Genomic DNA, 24,396 nt, shown 5'->3' with positions numbered 1-24,396 from the left:
TGTGAACCCCTGAAAAGGACAAGCCATGATGCAGGAATGAGTGGCTCCCACCCGGAGGAGCAGACCAAAAAGTCCCAGGAAGACAACTGGTCATCAGTCCAGTAAGTAAACAGCCCCGAGTACACCAAACAACAAAGAAACTTCAGGCAAGGAGACCAGTCAACAGAAATGGATGGTCTGAGGAAGAGTTTGGAAAAAAAGTTTAGGCTGTGATGAAGGCAAATTGTGCAAGAAAAAAATACAAAGGCAACTACAGACTCCAGGAAAAAGAAAACGACAAGAAAGCCATGGTCTGAATAAGACCATGTAAAATAGGTTATAATTTTTTAAAAAGCGATGCAGAATAACAGAACAGAATCTAGATGTCTGTATTTGAGAAAGGGCTTCCTATGACCTCATAGCATTGTACCATTGGACCTGCAATTGTGGTTGTAGACCAGAGGCAAATGTTTTACCAACTTTAGCAAAGTAGCTGATAGAAGTTATGATGTTAAAGGGAGTACAGAGCTGGAAGAAAGGTTAGGGGATAAAATATTCTTCTCTTACTAAATGGAAAATCAAGAGATCTGCCAAAAGTGAAAGAACAAAAATAGGATGTTTAAGTATAAAATTGTATTTATATTGTTGCATTGAAAATTATTATATGAAATAAAAATATCCCTATCTAACAAAAGTTGAAGGAGACGAATAGGGAGTAGTATTTCAGCTAAAGACCCATCTTTCGGAGTAGGAAGTCAATAGGTATTATCTGAAGTTTAAATATCAAGAAATAGAGCATAGCACATTATCTAGACTTATGGAGGGAATGACCAGAAGCACCAAAACAGGTAAAACTTGTTGTATCAGAGTACTGGGGATAGGAATAGTTGGGTAGGAACCTTGCTTTTTTTTTTTTTCCCCCCAAGTGTTTATTCAGGAGCCTTGCTTTTTTTAAAAATCATAAACCCCTTGGTACTAATCCCTAAATACTAATATCATGATTAAAAAAAAAAAGGGGGGTGGAGAAAGGAACAAATTCTTTTAACACTCTTTCCAACAAGAGATACCGTATGTCCCCTCCCCTGAATCTCTGAACTCACTTCTAACCAACAGAATGTGGCAGGAATAACATAACCTGTTCTTGGGGACACTGCCTGGCTTTTGGAGCCAGGAGGCAGCATGGAAGTCCAACTACTTTGAAGCCTTGATGCTGAGAGGGAGCCTCGGCCACGTGGAGAGGCAAGGTACAGGTGCTGTGGTCCACAGCCCCCGCCCAGGTCCAAGCCTTCATCAACCTGTGCGCGTGAAACCCAGTCTTGAGAGTGAAGACATCGCAAGATGAATCAACCCCTCAGCTGCTGGGTCATTTCCAGTTGAAGCCGTCGACATCATGGGGCAGAGATACACCATTCTCACGGTGCTTTGTCTGAAGTCCCCACCCAGGGAAACCTTGAGCATAAGAAAATGGTTGTCTTAAGCCCCTAAATTTTGGAATAATTTTACTACACAGCAACACTAACTAAGAACACGTAGTTTAACAGAAAAATATGATTACTTTAAATGTTTTAAAAATGCAAACAAATCCCTTGGTCCTCTAGTAACGCCTTGTGATATACCTGACAATTGGCTGGGAACACCACACATTTTCATTCTGTTCTGTTCTATTCTATTCCTCCCTTCTTTTCCTTTTCTTCCTTTCCTTCCTTCTTTAATAATATTGTTCTTTATAACCGGTCATGACTAAGTAATATCAGACCCCTTGGAAGATTACAATCAACCAATCTAAGCAGAGAATGAAGGTGGTTGGAATGGTAGCACCAAATAGTAGTCCTGGGGCAAGGTTCAAGATGGGACTGGCCACCTGGGCCTCACGACTTGTAAGGACAAATGTAGCTGTTTATACAGGGCTTTACACCTTGTGTCAAATTCTTGGGGACAGTTATTTTCAACCGGTGTGCCGCAATAATTTTTAAACATGCAATACCTGACTATTTAATCAGAGGCACTGACCTCTTTTCCCTCAGGTTGTCAAATAAAAAATGACAACAGCCAACACAACAGCTGTCTGGTGTGTATGAATCAAAATTATACCTGTGTTGTTTTTTTTGGTCAGATCAGCAAAAAATATAATACTTTTTTTTTTTTGATGTGCCACTGAATTTTAGTAATTAGTTTATGTGTGCCATGATAAAAAAAAAAGGTTGAAAATTGCTGCTTTAGGAAATATATGTTAGTCAATCTTCCTTACAGAATTTCACCACCCAGAGAATTTGAAACCATCTTAAAATTACCACCAAAATACCTAAATCAATTCTGCCACAAATGATATGACCATCTAAAATATCACTTATTATTGTTTGTTTACAATTATATTCAGAATTTAATGAAACATCAGTGGATGAATTAGCTTAGAAAGGATATATCTTAGTGTCCAATCTACTCACTAATCATTAAATTATTAAATAGCTCCTAAATCCAATTTCAGAATCCAATTTACTATTATAGTAGAGACCTACATAATCTTCTAAAGAGTTTTAGATGCAATAATAGCAAGGAGTGAATAAAAAATAACATTTTTACTGTCAAGAAAATTACTATAATAGAGTAATCTTTAGTTATAGTTTATTCTCTCAGTCACTCAACAGTGTTTATTGAACTGTATGTCAGGCACTGTTCTAGATTTTAAGGATAAAGCATTGAACAAAAGTTCCTTCCCTCATGGAGCCTATATTCTAATGAGTAGCCTACGTGCTATATTAATTCATGCATTACTTAAACAAATATTGGTGTGGTAGGCAAAATGGACAATGTAAAGATGTGTTACTGTAAAGTTCTCAAGAATAAGAAATCAGACAACCTTACCATTTTATTACTACGGAACTAAAAGAATGGCACTGAGGACTTTCTAAATATGCCAGCATTTTCATATCACCAACTCTTAGATTTTGAAGTGTAAGAAATTTCAGATATACAGGGTGGAGCAAAAGTAGGTTTCCAGTTGTTCACATGGAAAAAATACATTAATAAATAATAATACAAGAATAAACTGTTTTGTGTACTCACAACTGTAAACCTACTTTTGCCCCACCCAGTCCATAGCGATCCCAGATTCTGAAGCCATGTTTCATCTTCACCAAGTTGCATTTCTCACCTCTACCTCAACTTAGCTCATCTTCTGCCACCGTCTTCTCTCCTTTTAATGAGTATGTGGTCCCTTCACGTCACAAAATACATCTCTAGACCATTCTCTATGTGCCTAATGATGGGATTATTTCTTGATTTTATTTCATCAACTAAAGCGGGGGAAAAACTAAATTTTCATGAACAAAGATGCTACTCTGGACTCATCTCAAAAGTCCTGTTTCTCTAGGATTAGGAATTGGTACCAGTGAGACAACCATGCTCTTACATAGTTCTCTTTGAGAGCAATGCCATCTCTCTGCAACAGCCAACTTTTAAGGAGTAGAGAGTAATGCCTCTGAAATAGCCTTTTTCTTTTTAAATATATTATTATTGATTTCAGAGAGGAAGGGAGAGGGAGAGAAAGATAGAAACATCAATGATGAGAGAGAATCATCCATCGGCTGCCTCCTGCAGGCCCCCTTCCAGGCATGTGTCTCTGACCGGACTGAACCCGGGACCCTTCAGTCCCCAGGCTGTATCCACTGAACCAAACCAGCCAGGGCACAGCCTTTTTTCTCTTTCCAAAAACTAACTGGTGTAGTTGAGAACCCAACTGGTATTACCAACCCCAAGTTCTAGACTAATGATTAATAGTTAGCTAAATAACCACTGATTAAATCTCATGAGCTTCAAATAATTTGTAATGACTAGCAGGATATCAAAACTTTTCTTTTGTGTCTTAATGTGCAAAAAAATGTGTTATTTCAAAGAAGGGATTCTTTACCTGTTCTTTAAGAGGACTTCCATATTTTAATACACTTCATTCATGATTAGCTCTGGGAGGCTGTTCTAGCCCAATCTCTAAATCTGTCTCTTGGTTTCTCATGGCACAACAAGAAAACATACCATTTTAACCCAAGGCTATTTAATAACTACTTTAAGTGATTCTACAGGGTTGGAATGCAGACGACATCATCTAAATTTCCCAACTTACCATTCGGTTTCTTGGATTCCACTAATGAGTTTGAAAATGTATTGGTCAGAACCAATAACCTAAATTTGAAAGTCTGCCCTTGAAATGCAAAGATGTTGGTTGTTTATCCTGTTCTGTTGCAGAATAAGTGTTAACTGTTAACCCAACTTTATGCTTTATATCTTCCAAAAAGAAAGCATTTTAGGCCAAGTTCATGTTTCCTACTAACCATTAGGAATACCTGAAAGAAATTATGACATTGCTCAGCAATAAAAAGCAGCAAAGAAAAAAGATGCAGTAGTCCTTCCTCCACCCTTATCCATAGGGGATATATTACAAGACCCCCAATGGATGTCTGACACCGTGGATAGTATCGAACCCTATATATACTATACTTTTGTTATATATTCATCCCTATGCTAAAGTTTAACTTACAAATTAGGCACAGCAAGAGATTAATAACAATATTAAACAGAACAATTATTATAATACACTAAATAAAAATTATGTGAATGTGGCCTCTCTCTAACTCAAAATATCTTATTGTACTATATCCACCCCTCTTCCTCTTGTGATGATGTAAGATGACAAAATGCCTACATGATGAGATGAAGTGAAGTGAATGATGTAGCAGCCTCAGCATACAATTTTTTTTCTCGTATTAATTTGAGAACGTTCACTTTTTCACTTAAAGGAAACATTTTATGGCTTCTCTTTGGCATATCTGAATTGTCGGCATCACTACTCTTGTGCTTTGGGGCCATTAGTAAGTAAAATAAGGATGACCTGAACACAAGCACTGCGATACCGGGACAGTCTACCTGATAACCAAGACAGCTGCTAGGTGACTAAAGGCTGGGGAGCTGGAGACACTGGGCAAAGGGATGATTCACATCCCTGGTTGGAGGACGCGAGATTTCATCACGCTACCCAGAACTGCGCAGGATTTAAAAACTACAGATTGCTTATTCTTGGAATTCTCCATTCTGTATTTTCAGATGGTGGCCAAGTTGACCGCTGGTAACTGAAACCACTAAAGACAAAACTGTGGATAAGCGGGGGGCGGACTACTGTATTTCATTACCTATTAGTGCCCCTGAAAGAAAACGGTTTCCTTTTTGTGGAGAGAAATTCTTGGTGACTTCAATACCAAGGACGTGGAATAACATTTCAAGTCACATGGCAGTTATGCCATAAGAAGAGCCTCAGAAAATTAATAAGCAGAAATTCCAATGTGTGGCATAAAAAGGAATAATTCTGAGATTTTGAAATTTAAAAAAGAGGAGAAAGAACAAGTGAGGAATTCAACTCCTCTCTGAGTTAATCTCAATAGTGAAATACAAAAGAAATCCTCAAGCTCCCACCCATCCTGACAATGCTCTCAGGGGCACTGTGTCCTCAGACCCTCCTACAGTAAATCTGTTAATGAAGAGCATTCAGATTGGGTAAAGGGGACACCAACTACCAAGATTAAAGACTGTGTTTCACTATTATTAATATAAATCCAATACACATCTTTTCAGAAACACCTAGCTCCATTCATACTTTAACACTGTGTAGGGGAGGAGTACTTCTAATCAGCAATCCAGATATCTGTATACATGTCAGTTTCCTCAACAAAATTATAAACTACGTGAGGAGAGGAATTTCTATTGTTAATAATACCTTATATTTGCATAGTAGTTGATCCTTATAGACATAAATTTTATTTGATCACTGCAATGCTCTAAGGTCAAAAGAGTAGTAGTAATCCCTATTATGGGGAAACCACAGTTAAGAGACATAAAGGGAATTTATCTAGATCACTCAGTTAATAGATGGAAGAATGAGGATAGAATCAAAGTATTCTGACTCCTTTACAAACATACACAAGGAACTTCCATAGCTGCAGCAATGATCAGCTTGTGTCATCTATACCTCATTTGAAATAAACTCTAGACCTGATACCATTTTTTGGGTAAACATTTCAAGATGTAGGTACTTTCTGTGATCACTGTCAGTTACCTTTAATAAAATGTTGAGTATAGCAGATAATCAATCAATACTTATTGAATATTATAGATCTTAAATGTGCTTTCAAACATTGTTACTCAATTCTGACCAAAAAAAAAAAAATCAATTCTGCATCCCTAGATGGCACATACTCATTCATTCATTCAGTCATTCACAAATATTTATTGTGACCTACAAGCTGCCAGCCACCATGCTAAGTGCTTTGGGACAAGAAACAAGAAAACTCCCATACAAGCATAAGCTGAAGGAATTCACTACCAAATCAGTATTATAAGATATGTTAAAGGTACTTCTTGAAAAAAAAAAGGCAATAATTACATACCTATCAATAATTACTTTAAATGTATATCAATTAAAGGCTCCAATCAAAAGATCCAGGGTGGCCAAATGAATAAGAAAACAAGATCCACATATATATGTCTACAAGAGACCCACTTCAGGCCGAAAGACATACACAGACTGAAAGTAAAGGGATGGAAAAAGGTATTTCATGCAAATGGGGGAAAAAAGCTAGGGTAGCAATAGTTTTATCAGACAAAATAGACTTTAAAACAAATACTGTAACAAGAGAAAAGGAAGAACCCAGCCATTCCACTTCTGGGTATTTATCTGAAGAAACCCAAAACATTAATTCAAAAAGACATATGTATCCTTATGTTCATTGCAACATTATTTACAATAGCCAAGATATGGCAGCAACCTAAGTGTCCATCACTAGATGAATGGATAAAGAAGAAGTGGTACATAACTACAAGGGAATATGCCTCAGTTATAAAAAAGAATGAAATCTTGCCATCTGCAACAACATCAATGGACCTCGGGAGGGCATTATGCTAAGAGAAGTGTCAGACAGAGAAAGACAAATACCACATAATTTCACTTATGTGTGGAATCTAAAAAAAATAAAATAAAACAGAAACAAAAATCATAGACACAAAGAACACTTTGATGGTTGCCAAACAAGAGGGAGATTGAGATTGGCTGGGCGGGGGGTGGGTCGGGGCGGGGAAGGGGGGGTGTGAAAAAAAGGAAGGGATTAGGATGTGCAAATTGCCAGTTATGAAAACAGTCAGGGAGATGTAAAGTATAGCATAGGGAATATAGTCAATAATATTATAATTACTACATATGGTGTCAGATGGGTTGTAATAACTATGTATGGTGTCAAATGGGTACTTCTTATCAGAGTGATCATTCGTAAGCTATATAAATGTCTAATCACTATGTTGTACACCTGAAACTACTATAATATTGTATGTCAACTATAATTGAAAAATTAAAAAAAAAATTTTAAACACAAGAAAATAGTCCTTTCTTTTAGGGACCCTGCATTCAACTGCGTGCACATACATACATGTACACACACACACAAACACACACACACACACACCTACCGCATATGTCTTGAGACTAGAATTAGTTCAGGCTGGAAGAATACTTCTGAACTAAATCTACCAGTTTGTCAAGATGGAATTCAAATTATCTGTACACAAATTATGAAAAGACGTAGAAGACAAAGTTTAGTGGAATTTAGTATCTTGACATTCTTTTAGAAATTATTAGGAAAGTTTTACTTAATTCTGCTCCTCCTAAGAGTTTTTCCAGTATAGAAAGCCAACGATATTAAAATTAGTGGAGAAAAATAAAATAAAAGAATTCAAGCCACTGATTAAAATGTATTCCTTACATTCTTATATTTAAAAATGTTCAAATCATTTTCACCTTTTACTGAATGTGTGCATGTTTCCTAATGTTAATGTCGTCTTTACAGTATATGGAATTAAGTGCAAGACTGTACAGTTCATTAACTGTGGGAATGACTTAAATTTAAAACTTCCTTTAATATAAACTATATTGGAGTAAAACAAAATGAAATGTTCTCTTTTCAGCACTCTTTATTTTTCACAGGAACCAAATAAGGGTAATCCAATATACAGATCCATTTCCCCCCCTTTATTTGACACTCCTTAGTATTAACATTCATGTGATGGAACACTCCATATAGTTCCCACCTTCGTAACTGGACCTCCTTCCATTATTTACTCATTCTTACTTTCATTTTATTTCCACTGGATGTAGAATGTAAATGGCCATGACCACAAGATACATCATGTCTCGAGGGCTTACAATTGGGGTATGGAAGGGTAGAGGATCAGAAGAGGGTGGTTAGAGGGAAGATTAACATTTTACCTTTTATAATAGACATAATAATAGGTGGGGGCAGAGATATATTAAGTGCCATAAAGCAGAAGTTTTATCAAATGGAGGTATTAAGGAGTATACCACCAAAGGAAAACGAACGTGGCATCAGAGCTTGGCTATGAAGGATGAGTAGCATTTCAACAGGTGGAAACAGTGGTACAGGGAGGGGCACTGCCAGAGATTAGGCCCAATTAAAGTCACAGAGCTGTATTTGAAGATGGCGGCAAAGGTACTCGCTGCCTCCCACAATCACATCAAAATTACCACTAAAATACAGAACAACCATTATCCAGAACCGCTGGAAAGCTGGCTGAGTGGAAATCCTACAACCAGAGAAGTAAAGAAGAAAGAAAGCACACTGAGACTGGTAGGAGGGGCAGAGGTGTGGAGCACGCTGGTCTGGCACCCACATGTGCAGCTTTTTTAATGGGGAGAGAGATCACTGTGGAGGCTGCCTGGAGGAGCCAGGGGTCCCAGCCCCACACCAGCCCCCCAGCCCAGGGTCCCAGAGTTGTAAAAACCAGTGTGGATTGGGGCTCAGTGACACACGGGCTGCTAGAGACCCAGCTGCTCCTCTTAAAAGGCCGGCACCACGAACTGAGCTGAACTTACAAGGTGCCGCTTCCTCTGAGCTCCAGCACCAAGGCAAGGCTTTGGGGGATACAGACACATATGAGGAGGAATTGGATTGTCTGTCATCAGGGCAGGAACTTGGAGGTGGCTTTCTCACACACTGGAGGAGCCCTCAGGGATCCTTGTTCCTGTGCTGGGTCGCAGGGCTGACTGGCAGCCATTTCTGTTTGCTCCGCCCTGGTGATTCCCTAAGACCCTGCTTCATCCAATTTACAACCCCACCCAGGCTGCCTGCAGCGGCTTTTGCATATGAATGGCTGTCCTTGGTTAGGCCAAAATCTCTCCAACAAGCTGCAACTGGGTCAGGGAGTCCCAAACCTATCAATAAAAGGCCCAAGACCTGCCTGCCTTGCTTCACAGCTGGGCCTCATCTGGGCACTTCCAAAGAGGAGGAATCTGCAGATGTCTCTGTAGCTCCAGCTGGGTGGCCCCAGGCAGTGGCTGACTTTGCACCTCCCTGGAGACCCAAAAGCCAGTGTTCCCAGTGGTTAGTGTCAGACCATACTGGATTACAACTCTTCACATCCATAAGTGACACATACAAGGGGCAGACTCAGTGAGCACCAAAGCCCCACTGAAGCAAGTCCTGCTCCATAGGGGTGTCTCCTGCACAGCAGCTCTTCCATTGTAGACACAGCTGGTCCTCACAGCCAATTGGCCTGGAGGTCAATTTCTCCCAGTGATACAAACAGCAATCAAGTCTCAACTACAACAAGACTGTGCTCACAGCCCACAAAGGGGTGCACCTAGAGCTCCCAGCTCAGGTGACTGGGAAGGCTGAGCCACTGGGCCTTGTAGGACACTTACTACACAAGGCCACTCTACCAACTCAAGGAGACATAGCAGCTACCCAATAAATGGAAACAAACACAGGGAAGCAGCCAAAATGCGGAGACAAAGAAACATGTCACAGATGAAAGAAATGGAAGGAAGCAAACTACTGGATACAGAATTCAAAACCATGGTTATAAGGTTACTCAAGAATCTTCTAGAAACCTCCAAAAAAATGGAAAAGGACCAGTCAGAAATTAAGCATACACTGACTGAAATAAAGAATAATATACAGGGATTCAACAGTAAAGGATTCTGAGGATCAAATCAACGATTTGTTATGTGAGGAAGCAAAAACACCCAACCAGAAGAGCAAAAAGAAAAAAAGAATCCGAAAATATGAAGATTGTGTAAGGAGCCTAACATATTTGCCAATGTTATATCTGATAAGGGTTTAATCTCCAAATTTTATAGGGAACTCATACAACATAACGAAAGGAAGATAAACAATCCAATAAAAACATGAGGAAAGACCCTAAATAGACACTTCTCAAAAGTGAACATACAGAAGGCCAAGAGACACATAAAAACATGCTTACAGTCACTAATCATCCAAGAGATGCAAATCAAAACGACAATGAGATACCGTCTCACACCTGTCAGAATGGCTATCATCAACAAATCTACAAACGACAAGTGCTGGTGAAAAGGGAACCCTCGTGCACTGCTGGTGGGAATGCAAACTGGTGCAGCCACTGTGGAGAACAGTATGGAGTTTCCTCAAAAAACTAAAAATGGAACTCCCATTTGACCCAGTGACCCCACTTCTAGGACTATATCCCAAGAAACCAGAAACACCAATCAGAAAGGATATATGCACCCCTATGTTCATAGCAGCACAATTCACCATAGCTAAGATTTGGAAACAGCCTAAGTGCCCATCAGCAGATGAGTGGATTAAAAAGCTGTGTTACAGCTACACAATGGAATACTACGCTGCTGTAAAAAAGAAGGAATTCTTACCATTCGCAACAGCATGGATAGACCTGGAGAGCATTATGCTAAGTGAAATAAGCCAGTCAGAGAAAGATAAATATCAGTTGATCTCACTCATTTGTGGAATATAATGAACAACATAAACTGATGAACAAAAATAGATCCAGAGACATAGAAGCATCGACCAGACCATCAAATTTCAGAGGGAAGGCAGGGGAAAGGGGGTGGGGTAAGAGATCAAAAAGGACTTGTATGCATGCATATAATCATAACTAATGGACACAGACAGTGAGGGCATGTGCTGGGGGTTGGGAGTGGCTGGGGAGAGGTCAATGGGGGAAAAAGGAGACATATGTAATACTTTAGACAATAAAAGAAAAAAAGTCACAGACGTGGATGGCAAGGAGCACATTCAGGGGAAATAGAGTAGACTGCCTTTAAGATACATGTAGGAAACCACACAATGAAAACAAGAAATCCTATCATAGCAGAAGCCAGTATTAAAGACAAAAAAATGGAGTCACAGGAAAAGTTTAAACATCAATTAGCATTTGAAGGCTCTTTCTAAATAGTCTTGGTGTGCAGATGCATTACAGTTAATACCCACTGATCACCCTCTCAGTGTTTAGCCTGAGATACTTGCTATTGCTGTAGGCAACTCCAGAAAGATGAAAAGTTCTCACTGGAAGGTTTATAATTTAACTTATTTTACTTCGTTCATTCAGGAAACATATAATGGGCAGCTAATAGTTATGGGCACTGTGTTATTCATGACTATAACAGATACAGTCCTTGTCCTCACATCAGGGGAAACATAAAATCATTAAACTGAAAATACTTTTACATCCCAAGGGAGTGTTTTCAGATATGTAATGAACATTAGTCATCCTATCCTGTTGACATTGGATATAAACCTGTTACTTGAACCTTAGCTCTCCTCAATTTGTAGCTATAATGTATATAAATGTGGAATAAAACAGCGGACTAAAAATAAGACAATTCTTTTATGCATTTACAAAACAATTCCTAGACCAAAGGGGATTGGGCTAAGTTAAATCTAAGACCCCTTCCAATTCCAAAATTCTTAGACTGTGATTCTAATTCTATTGAACTAAAATCCTTTAGGAAAGCGAGATAATAAGAATCAATAATTAAAATGGCTACATAAATGATGAAGCCAGTAGTTGCCCAAATTTAGGTAAACTTCTAAATGTTTAGTAATTATCCTATCCCAAATGGACTTCCAGTTACTCCTGTACACTGACACAGATTCCTGTCACATGCCTTAAGGTGGCTTTACGTCACCTCTCAGTGGAGAGCAGCTACATGTGCAGCTGGTAAAACAAAATCAGCTATGACAGCCAACTGGTGATATTCAAAACAACTGCCCAGTGAGTCTTATAAAACGCCTCCCTCTGACTGCTGACCTGCCTGCCCCAGCAGACTTACCATCTATAGATCATTACTCAAATGGTGACCTTTATGTAGGCATGCTTCTTACCAACCACCAGCGCCCATGTTCAGTGCTGCCTCCTGGCCCTTCGACAAAGCCCAACACGACACACACTACCTTCTCCTAACACCAAGCCTCCTGCACCCAGATTTCATCTCTGCTATGATTGACCACACCAGAAAGCTCTTGATTAACTTCCTTCCTAAGACGACAGAAACGCTCATCTGAATGTCATGAGAATAGCAATAACGGTGCAATTAGTTCCAGAAGCATGGGTAACATATTTGTTTATGTCTGGAGGTTGCTTTGCTTCCTAATTTTCAAGTATTATGGTGTTTATTTCATTAAATGAGTAGTAGATGCCAGAGCCACATTATGCATAGTTCACTTGTCAGACAAATACCAAGCACTTAGATTTTTCCTATTGTTCTTTGTCCAAAATGAACTCAATATTACTTAATATTTAACTACATTATTTACTTGTATTAGTATTTAACTATAGCTATTTAAATTATCATAGTTATTACCAAATTATTTTAAAAATATTTATTGATTTGGGAGAGAGAGAAACATTGATTTGTTGTTCCACTTATTTATGCATTCATTAATTCTCCTCTGTGCCCTGACCAGGTATCAAACCTGCAACCTTGGCATTTTGGGATGACACTCTAATTAGTGAGTTACCTGGCCTACCCAACTTCTTTAAGAGCAGAATTCAATGGATAATCATCATACTTTTTCCAGATCTACTTCAATAGGGCATACTGCAGAATTCAGGAATTTCCTGAATTGGTATGTCATTTATTCCTGGCAAACCATCACCTTTGTCTTCATACAGTTCATTTTTTCCAAACTAGAAATGATGTACTCACTTAACATCATTTAAAAAGTGATCACACACAATTAAAAAGATTTTTTTTAAGTGCTATTCAGCTTTTAGTACAAGTCAACTACTTCATCATGGCATGATAGAGAAGTTGCTTGACCTCTGGGCCTTAGTGTCTTGATGACATAAAAGGGCTGAAAGACTTCCAGAACGTCTTGCAACCTTAATATCCTTGCGTTTACAATGACACAGTACAAGTACTGAATGTCTCATTCTTAAGAAAACATTCCTAGGGGATCATTAATAGCGAGGCATATTGTTGATTTCGTTTTGTGTTTTTGCAGTTTTATAACTTAATTCGGCAATCAGCAATTAGTTCTGATTTACATTAACTGTCTGCAGATTTTTGAAAGTGGGGACAGGTACAAAGGTGACCAACCTATAGAGCTTGTCTGGTGAATCTTCATCCTCATTATGTTTTCTGGACAACCACACCCAGATACGGTATGGGACATTCCTTATTCCTTTGGCCTAGACAGCTTTGTTCAGCATGGTGTCAATGCCTACATCTGGAGTTCCCGTCTCCTTCAGGGCAAATTTCTGGCTCTCCATGAGTGCCCGAGGGGCACGCTTCTTGAAACCCACTCCATGGATGTGCCTGTGAATGCTGATGGTGTAGTCTCTGGTCACTACCTCGTTGATGGCAGAATGGTCCTCCTCCTTCTCACCACCCTTCTTTGCGGGAGCCATTATGCCTGGCCCGAGTTGGAAAAAGGTATTGTGGGAGACGGAAAGTAGGGTTGCAAGTATAACTTCCAGGTCACCTGGACGAGGCATATTGTTTTTCAAAGATAATTTACTTTTAGTAAGGAGTCTGTTTTCATAGATATTCACTTACCATGTCTTAAAAATAGGAAAATACACCACTAGACATTCAAGTTTATACAAGTTTCCATCTTGTATACCATTTTCTTCTTGATAGAGAAATTCTAATAATGCCATGGTGATAATAGTTATAGTTTCTTCTAGAGAAATTCTAATAATGCCATGGTGATAATAGTTACGTAAAAATCATACAAGTGCAATGTCAACAATTCAGCATTACCAAGTTTTTCTGCAGCAATGAAGAATGGGCAGAATATCATTGTGAAAATGTTTATTTACTAAAGAACCTTGATAAACTGGATACTTTTCAAGGAACTCCTAGAGAATGAGAGACCAACATACTTTTAACATACTGAAACTTAAAAAGAGACTTAAACGCCTGCTTTTCCTTTCACTGAAACAAGCTCTAATAAATGTACTATTCACCCACAAAATAACACTTTTACTCAGAACTCCCAGACGACTCAGCTTTATGCTGCATCAAATAATATGCCATATGTCTTCGACCCTTTTAATGACTAGGTCTTCCTTGAGAATATCACATTTTTAATTCTTTTTTTAATGATATTACTGAGATCTTTAAAAAGAGAAAGTTGGTATGAACTGCTGTAAAAAAGAAGGATTTCTTACCATTTGCAACAGCATGGATGGAACTAGAGAGCATTATGCTAAGTGAAATAAGCCAGTCAGAGAAAGATAAGTATCACATGATCTCATTCATTTGTGGAATATAATGAACAACATAAACTGATGAACAAAAATAGAACCAGAGACATAGAAGCATGGAACAGACTGTACAACCTATGAGGAAAGGCGGGGGGGGGGGGGGGGGAGGGAGGAAGGGGTAAGAGATCAACCAAAGGACTTGTTTGCACCTGAGCAAAACCAATGGACACACACAGTAAGGGGGGGGTAAGGGCTTGTGCTTGGGGGAGGGGGTGCCGGGGGAGAGGTCAATGGGGGAAAAAAGAAGACTCATGTAATACTTTAAACAATAAAGAATTTTTAAAAAAGTGAGAAAGTTGGGAAACTCTCCTTGAATAATAATTATTGAGCTGCATGGATTTTTCTGTTGGCTTTATTACTTACTTATTTATTTATTTATTTTTAACAAGAGAAAAATAACCAAAATTAATACATATATAAAGTATGGGAACCCCACATACATGAGAGAGTCAGAGACCCACGTGCAAGAGAATTTCCTCTGTTGGCTTTTTATTTAAAGCATTGATTAAATATGCTGACAAAAATAATTGAACATATTTAGATGCCACAAGTTTATTCACTGAAATGCCATGAGTTTTAGTTTCTGGAACCAGTACTTCCATTTTAATTACTTTTACTGCTACACTAACAACTTGGATCCCTAAGGACAACACTGGTAGCACTGACCGGTCTCTGTACTGACAATACTATCACGTATCAGGGTTATGGTGATCCTCTTATTCCTTCAACCACGGGGAATTACTGGAGGAGAGGAGCTGGGTGCGATTTACTCAAGTATATTTCCCAGCACTGAGCCCATGGTTTTTAAACAGTAGGTTCTTCCTAAATCTTCGTATAATAAATAGAGCTCAAATGTTCATCATCTACAGTGTTTACCTGACAATGTCTTCCTATATAGATCGATTTGTATGTCTCTAAGATGAAATTTAATCTTCAAAACGCATTTGATTCTGATTTGGTTAGTGTTTTGGTTATCTTACCTATTCAATCAGCAAACTCCTGGAAACCAAATTATCACAAAAAATTAGTTGCTCTATAACGTTGGTTAGGTTAACTATAGTAAAGCAAGCCAATGGAAATAAAGATAAGTGGATTTTTAAAAAGAAAAAGAACTTCTCATCCCGTTACAAGGTTAAGTTCTAGAAGTGTAGACTTTTTCTGACTTGTTTGCTGCTGTATCCCCAGCTTCTAGCAGCGTCTTGCTCATGGTAGGCCCTCAATAAGTATTTGGTGAATGAATAGATTGCTGATAAACCATATCATCCTACCTGCTTGTATATATTTAGTTCAGAATGTCAACAGAATTCATTTGTAGAGTGCAAAGCTCCAATATAGGTTTATACGGAAGTCTGATTGTGGCAAAGGCTCTAGGATTTGGGATTACCAACCATAAAGTAAGAGTAACTTTACATCCCAGACTGATCAAGCCTTGGCTACATCCCGTGCAGGTACGCAAGAATGTCAAGTCATCATCCCCACACATGTAGGCAGTGCCAGTGCCAACAATAACAAGTCAGCTTTTCTGGCAAATCCATCAAAATTAAACCTTAAACTTTTGGGGAAAAAAAGCTAATATGTTTATTATGCTCCTTCAAGCTTAGAGGCTTAACTATCTGTGGGAAGGGCCTATAATTACGATAAATTACTTACGACTTGAAGGCACTTATAAAGGCATCTGCCCTTTTAAGAAACCTTTAAAGAACCAGCAATAATCCTGTGGGGCAAACAATAAATCACTGGTTTGGGAGCTCAACTTTGACAACTCTACCTTGGAAGGAAAAGAATTATTGTCACCTGTCCTCGATTTCCTGACCCTGCAAATATCAGCAACCTCTGAAGTCCAGAATCCTAGCCTAGCCACACAAGTCATGGGGGCCAATGATTGCCCCAAGGCAGAGGCGGAAGCGAAGAAATGGGAAGGAAACCAACTGGAATGCAGATCTGCAGCTTGTGAGGATGACATCACCAATAATTTTCTCAAGCGCCACGGAACTTCATGGCATATGACTGATGGGCGTTTCTGACAAACTACAGGCTCATTATACTCAAGTAGCTTCTTGGTTTCAGAGCTGATAATGACTGGGTTTAAGGATGATTTGTCCTAGAGTACAAGTCAGGCGAACTGATGCCTTCCTTACTGGGAACTGGCTCTGAGGCAAGGGCCCACGAATCTGCCTGCACACAAATAATACTTGGACATCTGAAACACTTTTAAATGGACAAAGTGCTCTCCAGACACTGTCTCAGTTTCTCCTTACGGCTTATAGGAAGAAACCCGACATGTACAGATAATTTCAGAAAACGACCCCTGTCTTCAATGCCTAAGTACAGCTTCCTGAAAGTGCTCCGTATAGAGTCTAAGTCATGGGACAGTTACCACTCTCCGAGGACACACCAAGCTCAGGAGGCTACATCAAGAGAATACAGAGCTGCCCAAATCAACTAGCACAATGGCCAAAACAACCTTCCTCTGTTACAAGACTAGCCTGTGCTTTGTACAAAACAGGGTTGCACAGGGGCGCCTCGGTAACACCTCTACATCGGAAGGACAGCATCTTATTTACACACATGATGATCACCCTTGACTGGACACTCTCCAGAGGTAACAAACAAAATAAAACACAAATTTTAGTCCTAAAATTCTAGTGGTGGAATTCATCCTTTGGGAAACACCCAGGTGATTCCTCTAGGAAGATAACTAAGTTACAGGGGACAAAATGCACCCTCGTTTTCCCCTCCGTGATCGAAAAGACTCCCCCCAAAAAGGGTTTTTGTGGTTTTTCAAGAAAGAAAACACACACACAAAAGGCAACCTACTGCTTTTATATGTGATCCCATCTTCCTAAAACACAATTCTCCCAATCTCATTATCTTTTGTCCCTCTCTGCTTTACTGGTTAAAGTGGAGGTATAATGGGGTCCTTATCTTTACAGCCATTTACTACCTTATTTATGTATTTATGATTCTTCGCTGCCTCCTGGCCTGAGTCTAACTGTGTCAGGAACAAAGTGCCACACAAATCACCAGCCTGGAATAAGAGGAGACAAGTTAAAACCTCCCAGGATGAGCCTGTAGACACTTGGGCTCCCTGAGTCTGTAGAGAGCTTGGTATTTCAAAGGTCAGTCTTGGGTCTCTCCACTTTGATGACTCATGTTAAATTGTTTGACTTGTTACAAAAATATTTAGCTGTCCTTATTTACATATTTTCATCCACAGTGCACACAGTAGGCACATATTTGTTGAACAGAATCCCTAGAGGGATGAGAAGTCAGGAAGAAGACCCCAAGGCCTTTTTCCAACACATTATCTCAAGAGTTGAGGGAAGGTAAAAGCACACCCTAATTTGTAGACGGTTCTGTGCATTCCTTTCTGACTTCAAACTATTCATCTGTTTAGAAAATAAAAAGAGAACACACCACACAGTGTCAACCACACAGTGAGGAAATTCCAGGATCACTAAGAACACACCATTATCCTAAGGCGCACACGAGCACACACACACACACACACACACACACACACACACTTTTACTACTGGTTTCCACACAGGAGTGACTTCAAGAACTTTTGTCTCCCCACCCACTGGAAAAGGCAAAGGCAGAATTTAGAATTTAGAATCTAAGGTTCCATATCTTGGGACTCCTATCTACCCCGTTGGAGAAGTAATCCAAAGACTATGTTGGCCCAGAGACATCAGGCAATATTTTTAGAATATTTAAAAGAACACTGTTGGAAAATGGGCATCAGCACTTTAGTCCTTAGACCATCAGGAATACTACTTACCATTATCTCTTTAATGAAGAGAAAACCCTGGGTGTGATTGGCAAAAGTATTGTTTCTGCATTTTTTTAACCTTATTTATACCAGTCAAGTTCTCTTCCTTCAAATTATCACTGCGTCCTGCTACCTCTCTCACTTATACTCAGTCTCTCAAAATTTCCCCCATGGCCAGGGAACTATTGGGGGCGGGAGCGAGGGGGGGGGGGGCTGGCAGGGCGTGTCTCAGGTTGGCTAGTTCTGTGCCTAAAGGGCACCCAACTTCCCAGACCCCTGTCAGGGCCGGCAGGGAGGGAAGCCTGCATAGGTCCCACTTTCTGATTTGTCTTTCTGCTCGCTGTCTGGCAAGGTCACAGGCTCTGTGGCTCGCGGCTCCGTCAACAAAACTTATTCTCTCTGTAAGGTCAACGGGTCGCGCCGTGCCCCAGCCCCCCCCCACCCCCACCCCCACCCCTCCCGGGCACTTTTGGATCCTCCTGGCCCAGCACTTTCCGGGCGCGAGGCCCCCGACGGCGCGGGCACCGTTCCCCCGGCTCACCTGACCACGTTGGGGTGCTCGAAGGTCTCCAGGTGCCTCAGCACCGCCACCTCGCGGATGGTGGAGAGCGGCATGCCCTCTTCGCCCGTCTGCACCCGCACGCGCTTCAGCGCCACGAAACGGCCTCCGTTCTTCAGGTCCCGGGCCTTGAACACCTTCCCATAGGCGCCCTCCCCGATCTCCGCCACGCACTCGTACTGCTGGTCCGCGCGGCTCAGCCCGTCCTTCTCCATGCCGCCTGGACGCCGCCCGGCGCCGCACCGCTGGAGCGAGCTGGGGGCGCGCTCCGCTGGGTTGGCGACCGCCGCTTGCCGCCTCCGGGACTCCCCGGCCCGCTCCCTGGCGCCCCGGAGCCGGGTCTAGCTCTCCCTCACCCCGGCCGACTGCCGCGCTCCGGCGCTCGGGCTCTCGCGGCCGGCGGGGCTGGATGGAGCGACCTCCCCGCGGGCGGGCGGGCGCGACAACTGGTGCCGCTGCGAAACCCCGCCTGCCGAGTCGCAAAGAAGCGAGCCGATCCCTCCTCTTCCCTCCCCGAAGCGCAGTCCGCTGTGCAGACACCGAGCCGTTTACATAGTCTCTGCCGGAGCGCGTCTCAGTCCACAATTATTCCACCTAAAAGAAGAGATGGGAGGACGAGAAGAAAGTGCAGTCAGACATCCCCAGCGCCTTCCTCCGGGTTCCTGCAGACTCCCCTCCTCCGCCTTCACGAAGCCCCCGTCGCTACCCTCCGCGCGCTCCTGCCTTCTCCCCGGCCCATTAATCGTCCTGGTTCTTCCGAGAAAAGCGGAGTTACTTTTCTTTCCCTGGAGGGCTGGAACCGTCTTCGCGCGGGGAGGTTGCAGGGGCCCCTCGGGGATGAGCGCGCCGCGCCGCGCGGGACGCAGTGGAACGGGAGGGGGCGTGCCGAGGAGCCCAGAGTGTGCCGGGAGCGCGGGGGAGGGGAGGCGCCGGGCACGTCAATGTCACGGCTTAATATTTATCCCCATATCATTGTGTTGTGTGGCTCCCCTCCCTCCCCTCCCCGGCCGGGACGCGCAGGGAGAGGGCCCCCGGGGTGCCGTGGGACGCTCAGGGGTCGCGCACAAGCTGCTGCGGAGGGATCGGGAGTCCACCCGCGTGGGGCCGAAGAGTGTGGGTGGGGGCTCCCAGGACCCTGTAACTCGATGCTTGGGAGTGTGCGAGAAGGGGTGGTCAGACATCTGCTCGAAAATTGCTTCCTTTCTTTCTACTTTCAGTTTTTCTACCAGGAAACATTTAAAAACGACTTGCATCACAAATGGTCTTTGGGGGGGGGGGGTAAAGGAGTCTGGGTTGGAAATGGCACTCTTCCTTCGCCAACGCGGAGGACCTCCCTGGTGGGAACCCATCTGGCCGGGAGAGGTGGGGGTTCCCGCTATTCGGGGGCGGGTGGACGGTGGGGTCCTGGGTTGAGGGAGTCGCCCACGGGACTCCAAATGTGGGAGAAAGGGTGTTCGCCACATTTTAGCTCGTCTCTTTAAAGAATAACTTAAGGAGAAAGGTAACAACTGTAACCCGCCCTGAAATTTCCAACCGACTCCAACCCGAGTGAAACTCCATTTCCCCAGGAAAAAGGGTGGGGGTGGGGTGGGGGCAGAAAATGCTGAGCCTCCGGGGGTGAGAGAGAGAAGAGGCTCCACTCCCGCGGCCGGGGCTCTTCCCGACTCCCGGGATCATCTCCGAGGTCCGCAGCCGAGGTTTCCATTCCCCTTTCGGCTTAAGGCCTGGTGCCTTCTGCAGCCAGTCGTCCCCCTCCCCCCTCTCCCCCCCAGCCCTCCGCAACAAAGTGTAGGGTGGTGTGTGTGTGTGTGTGTGTGTGTGTGTGTGTGTGTGTCGGGGGGGGGGGGTCACCTTCCCTCCCCATTCATTTTGCAATTCAGTTCCCAAGAAACCTCCAACCCGCGGCTACCGCAGCCTCGGCAGGAGGTTCGCTCCGCCGGCCGCGTGTCCGGAATCCCCGGGCCACCTAGGCATTACCTGCCCCGCACAGCTGGCCAGCTCGCCTTCTTCCAGGAATTAAAGAAACAAATGGCGCGACCCCCGCTGCGTCCGGGCAGAGGAGACCGCAGCGAGGATGGAGCCTCTCACACGTACTCCACTCAAACTCCGCTTAAAGGGGGTGGGCGAGTCCTGGGGGAGCCGAGGAACGCGCCCCCACAGCCTGCCGGAGGACCGGAGCCAGGCCGAGGGCCACACAGGTAGCGGAGGAGCCGCCGCCGGCTGCGCAGCCCGCCCGCCCGCCCGCCCGTGTCCCCACCCCCCCATCCCCATCCCCGCCCTCCAGCCGAGGCTTCGCCGCGAAGGAAGCGTCGCGGACGTCCCACCCCCGCAGGGAACTGCGCCCACTGCGCCGGCGGCCCCCGCCCGGCCCCGCACCACCCGCCCTCGCGGCCCCTCCTCGCTCCCCAGACCATCGGCTCCGGCGGAGAGAAACCGGAGCAACAGTGCCTTTGCCCGCGCCCCCCCCGCCCTCCACTTTTTTTTGTTGTTGTTGTTGCTTTCCCACGCTGGCTGAATGTGACTTGACCCCATTTCAAAAAGTTTGACATAGTGCTTCAACATTTCCGCATTCCTCCGCGACTACAAAGGCTGCAGCCGCCTCCTTCTGCTTTCTGTCTCTGCTCTCTGTCTTCACACTCAATGAAATCCTTCATGTGCCTCTCTCCAAGCCTGCCCAGCACCGCAAGGGTCGCCACCAGCGCAGCGACCAGAGGCCGCACCGGGGACCACGGCTCCCGCGTGTGCGCGCACACAGATGCGCCCACGTGCACCCTGAGCGGCGGGCTGCGGGGCCGAGGCTGCTCCCTTGCGGGGTGTGCGTTTGAACTCCCGATATTTGAAATTCCTAAAAGTAAACGGGGAAACTAAAGCAAACCTAACCTGGACTCCATGCGGGGCTCCACGCCGGGGCACTAGGCAGCCGGCGTGCACTCCTCCAAGGCGCGTAACTCCCCCGCGGGGGGTTGCCGGCGAGGAGCCTGCGTTAACATTCACCTCGTGGTGGGAAGGTGGAGCCCACACCCACACCTCGGCGAGCTGGAGAGGGAGCTTTCGTGGGAAATCAATATGGGGCGCAGAAACACATTCTCCCGCACAGAGTCCCCAGAGGCGGTGCATTTTCAACCCTAAATGTGGGATCGTCCGAGTGGCGTTTAAATTCCGTTTAAAAATCTGCATAAGGAGTGTTCGTGCTTTTGCGCACGGCTGTGTGGGAGCGGGCACAGGATTTCAGTGGTGGGTGTCCCGAGTGTGTGATGTCCTCCTTTCTAGCCCGATTAGGAGAGGCTCCTTTAGCTCCCCCAAAACGGGACCCCGTAACTGGCCCGCCTTGGTTCGCAAAGGGTTAATCAAAGTGGATTCCGAGGACATACCCTCCACCCCAACCGTCACCCCCACCCACACCCTCACTTCCGACCCTAGCCCAGGGCCCAAATCTTTCCCCGGGGGGTCCCCCTCCCCCCACCCCGCAGCCCACCCACCCGGGCGCCCAGATCCTCACCTGAGCGACCGGGCCACGGCCGGCCTTCCGAGAGCGCTGCGGGTGTCAGGGCGACCTCCGCACGTGTCCGCGGCGGCGCGGAGCAGGTAACCGGCTCGGAGGAAGGAGTCACCAGCTCCCTCTCGGCTAGGGGGTGGGCACAGCGGCGGAGGGCGGAGGGACGGCGGAGGGCGCCGCCCGCGCGGCTCGCAGGGGGTGGACGGGAGCCGTGGGGCTCCGGCCGGAGCTCGGGGCCCAGGCTGGGGAGGTGGCGGGGGCGGGGGCGGGGGCGGAGGCCCGGGAGGCCGACTCTGCCCAGACCCACCGGGCGGCCGGGCTGGGGGCTCGCGGCGCAGTGGCAAGCAAGTGTGCAAATTAAAGCCTTCCGGAGCGGGGAGGCGGCCGGACCGGCTGGGCTCGGAGCCTCCCAGCTCCCCAGCTCTCGGCTCCAAGTGGGGGGCGAGGCGAGGGGGGGGTGGGGTTGGTTAAATGAAAATTTCCGGCTGCAACTGGAGTGGGGGAATCTTGCGACTAAAAGAAGAAGCGGGAGGGGGACGTGTCGTCGGGAGTCGGCGGCATTTCCAAACCCAGGGTCGCCCGGAGTTGGGGTTTTGACAGAGTGAGGAGGGGGCATCAGCAATTTGAGATGTAGACGGATGGGAAAAACACAAAACAATCAACAATAATTGTGAGGGGCCCATGGGGATGGTAAAGACCCACACTTTCCAAGAAACTGAAAAATCAGACCGAAAAATAATTCTTCTCTATTAAGAAAAGAAGAAGAAAAAAAGTTTGGCAGGGCGCCTTGCAGAAAAGAAAATACTAATCTGTCCAAGCACTTTTCACTTTCAGCATGAGCTACATTTGTTTTGTTTTCCTCCGCTTCCTTTCGGCCTCACAAAGCCCTATCTTTTCCTTTTGGACAGAGGGTATGATTTGGAAATTGTCAGGCACTTTTGTGGTTAACGATCACTTGAAGGGACTGGCCGGTTCACAATTATTAAGTGGTTAGCAAATGCTGAGGGTTCACTAAGGTATTTCTGAGGAGATAAAAAAAACTAAAATTCAGTGTAAATAATAGAACCTCAAGATACACACACACACACACACACATAGACACACACACACACACACCAGAACGTGATTCGGTGGGTGCTCAGTTTGAATGCATTATTGGAATTCTGAAATTTGAAACCTTGTAAGAATGTATCTTTACCTGCTGAGAAAACCTGAATACAATTATTTCAGGTGAAAATGCGATTTGGGCAGAAAAAAAAAACAGTTTTCAATACTTTCTACCTTGGAGTAAAACAAAACTTAAAATAACTGTTTGTTTGTTTTTAAAGAATTCGGTGTTGTCCAAAATTTGTATCTGTAGAATACTTGAAACCTTTAAGACAAAGCTTAAAAATTTATTTATTTCAGTGCTCTGTGGAAAATTAAAATCCAGCAAAATTCTGTTTGAATTAGAAATATTACCTCTATAAACCTTCTGACTATTTTGAATTAAACCATATTGCTAGATTAAAATTTTACCTTTATAAAATTGATTTTAACAACAGTGTGAAGTAACAGGTTAGGTAAATAAAAATTGTTGCATTTCCATTAGCAAATATTTTTCAATGCATTATAATAATTTTTTCTTAAAAATAAAAGTGAATAATTGTTTCTTTATGCTTAAGATAATTCATAAAATACATTTTAGGAGTATTTCTCCTAAAATAAAATACAATTTCTGAACAAAACATATATTTGTAAAGATATTTATAATCTCATATAACTTTTAGACTTAAGAAAACAAATTATTGAATTTTGTATTTATATAAAATATTTATATAAGATATTGGATCACTACAAATAACTAGACTTTAAACCAGAGACATGAATGTGAATCCTCCATTTTGATCATTGTTCCAACTTATCAATGTTTTTTAAAACAAGATTTACTTGCCTAGTAATCAATACATTTATGTAATTCAGAAATAACTGTTAATAGACAGTCAT

The 24,396-nt window shown here is 43.5% G+C and overlaps 1 protein-coding gene and 1 pseudogene across 5 annotated transcripts in view; both read right to left on the bottom strand.

Annotated features, from left to right (window-relative positions):
- The window catches only part of CDK6 (cyclin dependent kinase 6), a 212,392-nt gene extending 189,830 nt beyond the window's left edge, over positions 1-22,562 (bottom strand). Inside the window, exons 1-2 of one of the 4 annotated variants that reach the window (XM_079786303.1) lie at positions 22,414-22,562; positions 18,897-19,508 (exon numbers count right to left, since the gene is read on the bottom strand). In XM_079786303.1, the coding sequence (XP_079642429.1) occupies positions 18,897-19,129 (233 nt within the window). In that variant the 5' untranslated portion in view covers positions 19,130-19,508; positions 22,414-22,562. Of the gene's footprint in view, positions 1-18,896; positions 19,509-19,620; positions 19,640-19,689; positions 19,943-20,891; positions 21,144-22,413 lie in introns of those variants that run through there. The other 3 variants (XM_079786304.1, XM_079786306.1, XM_079786305.1) reach the window with 3 other exon arrangements.
- On the bottom strand, positions 9,296-18,839 carry LOC307108047 (large ribosomal subunit protein eL31-like; annotated as a pseudogene). The gene has a single exon. The product of its transcript is annotated as a large ribosomal subunit protein eL31-like (transcript).
- Positions 22,563-24,396: the final 1,834 nt, after the last annotated feature.

The sequence above is a fragment of the Cnephaeus nilssonii genome (genome assembly GCF_951640355.1).
Source record: "Cnephaeus nilssonii genome assembly, chromosome: 12".
In the NCBI taxonomy this organism is placed as follows: domain Eukaryota; kingdom Metazoa; phylum Chordata; class Mammalia; order Chiroptera; family Vespertilionidae; genus Cnephaeus; species Cnephaeus nilssonii.
Note: the sequence above shows the minus strand (reverse complement) of the source record. Positions and strands in the feature narration are given on the sequence as shown.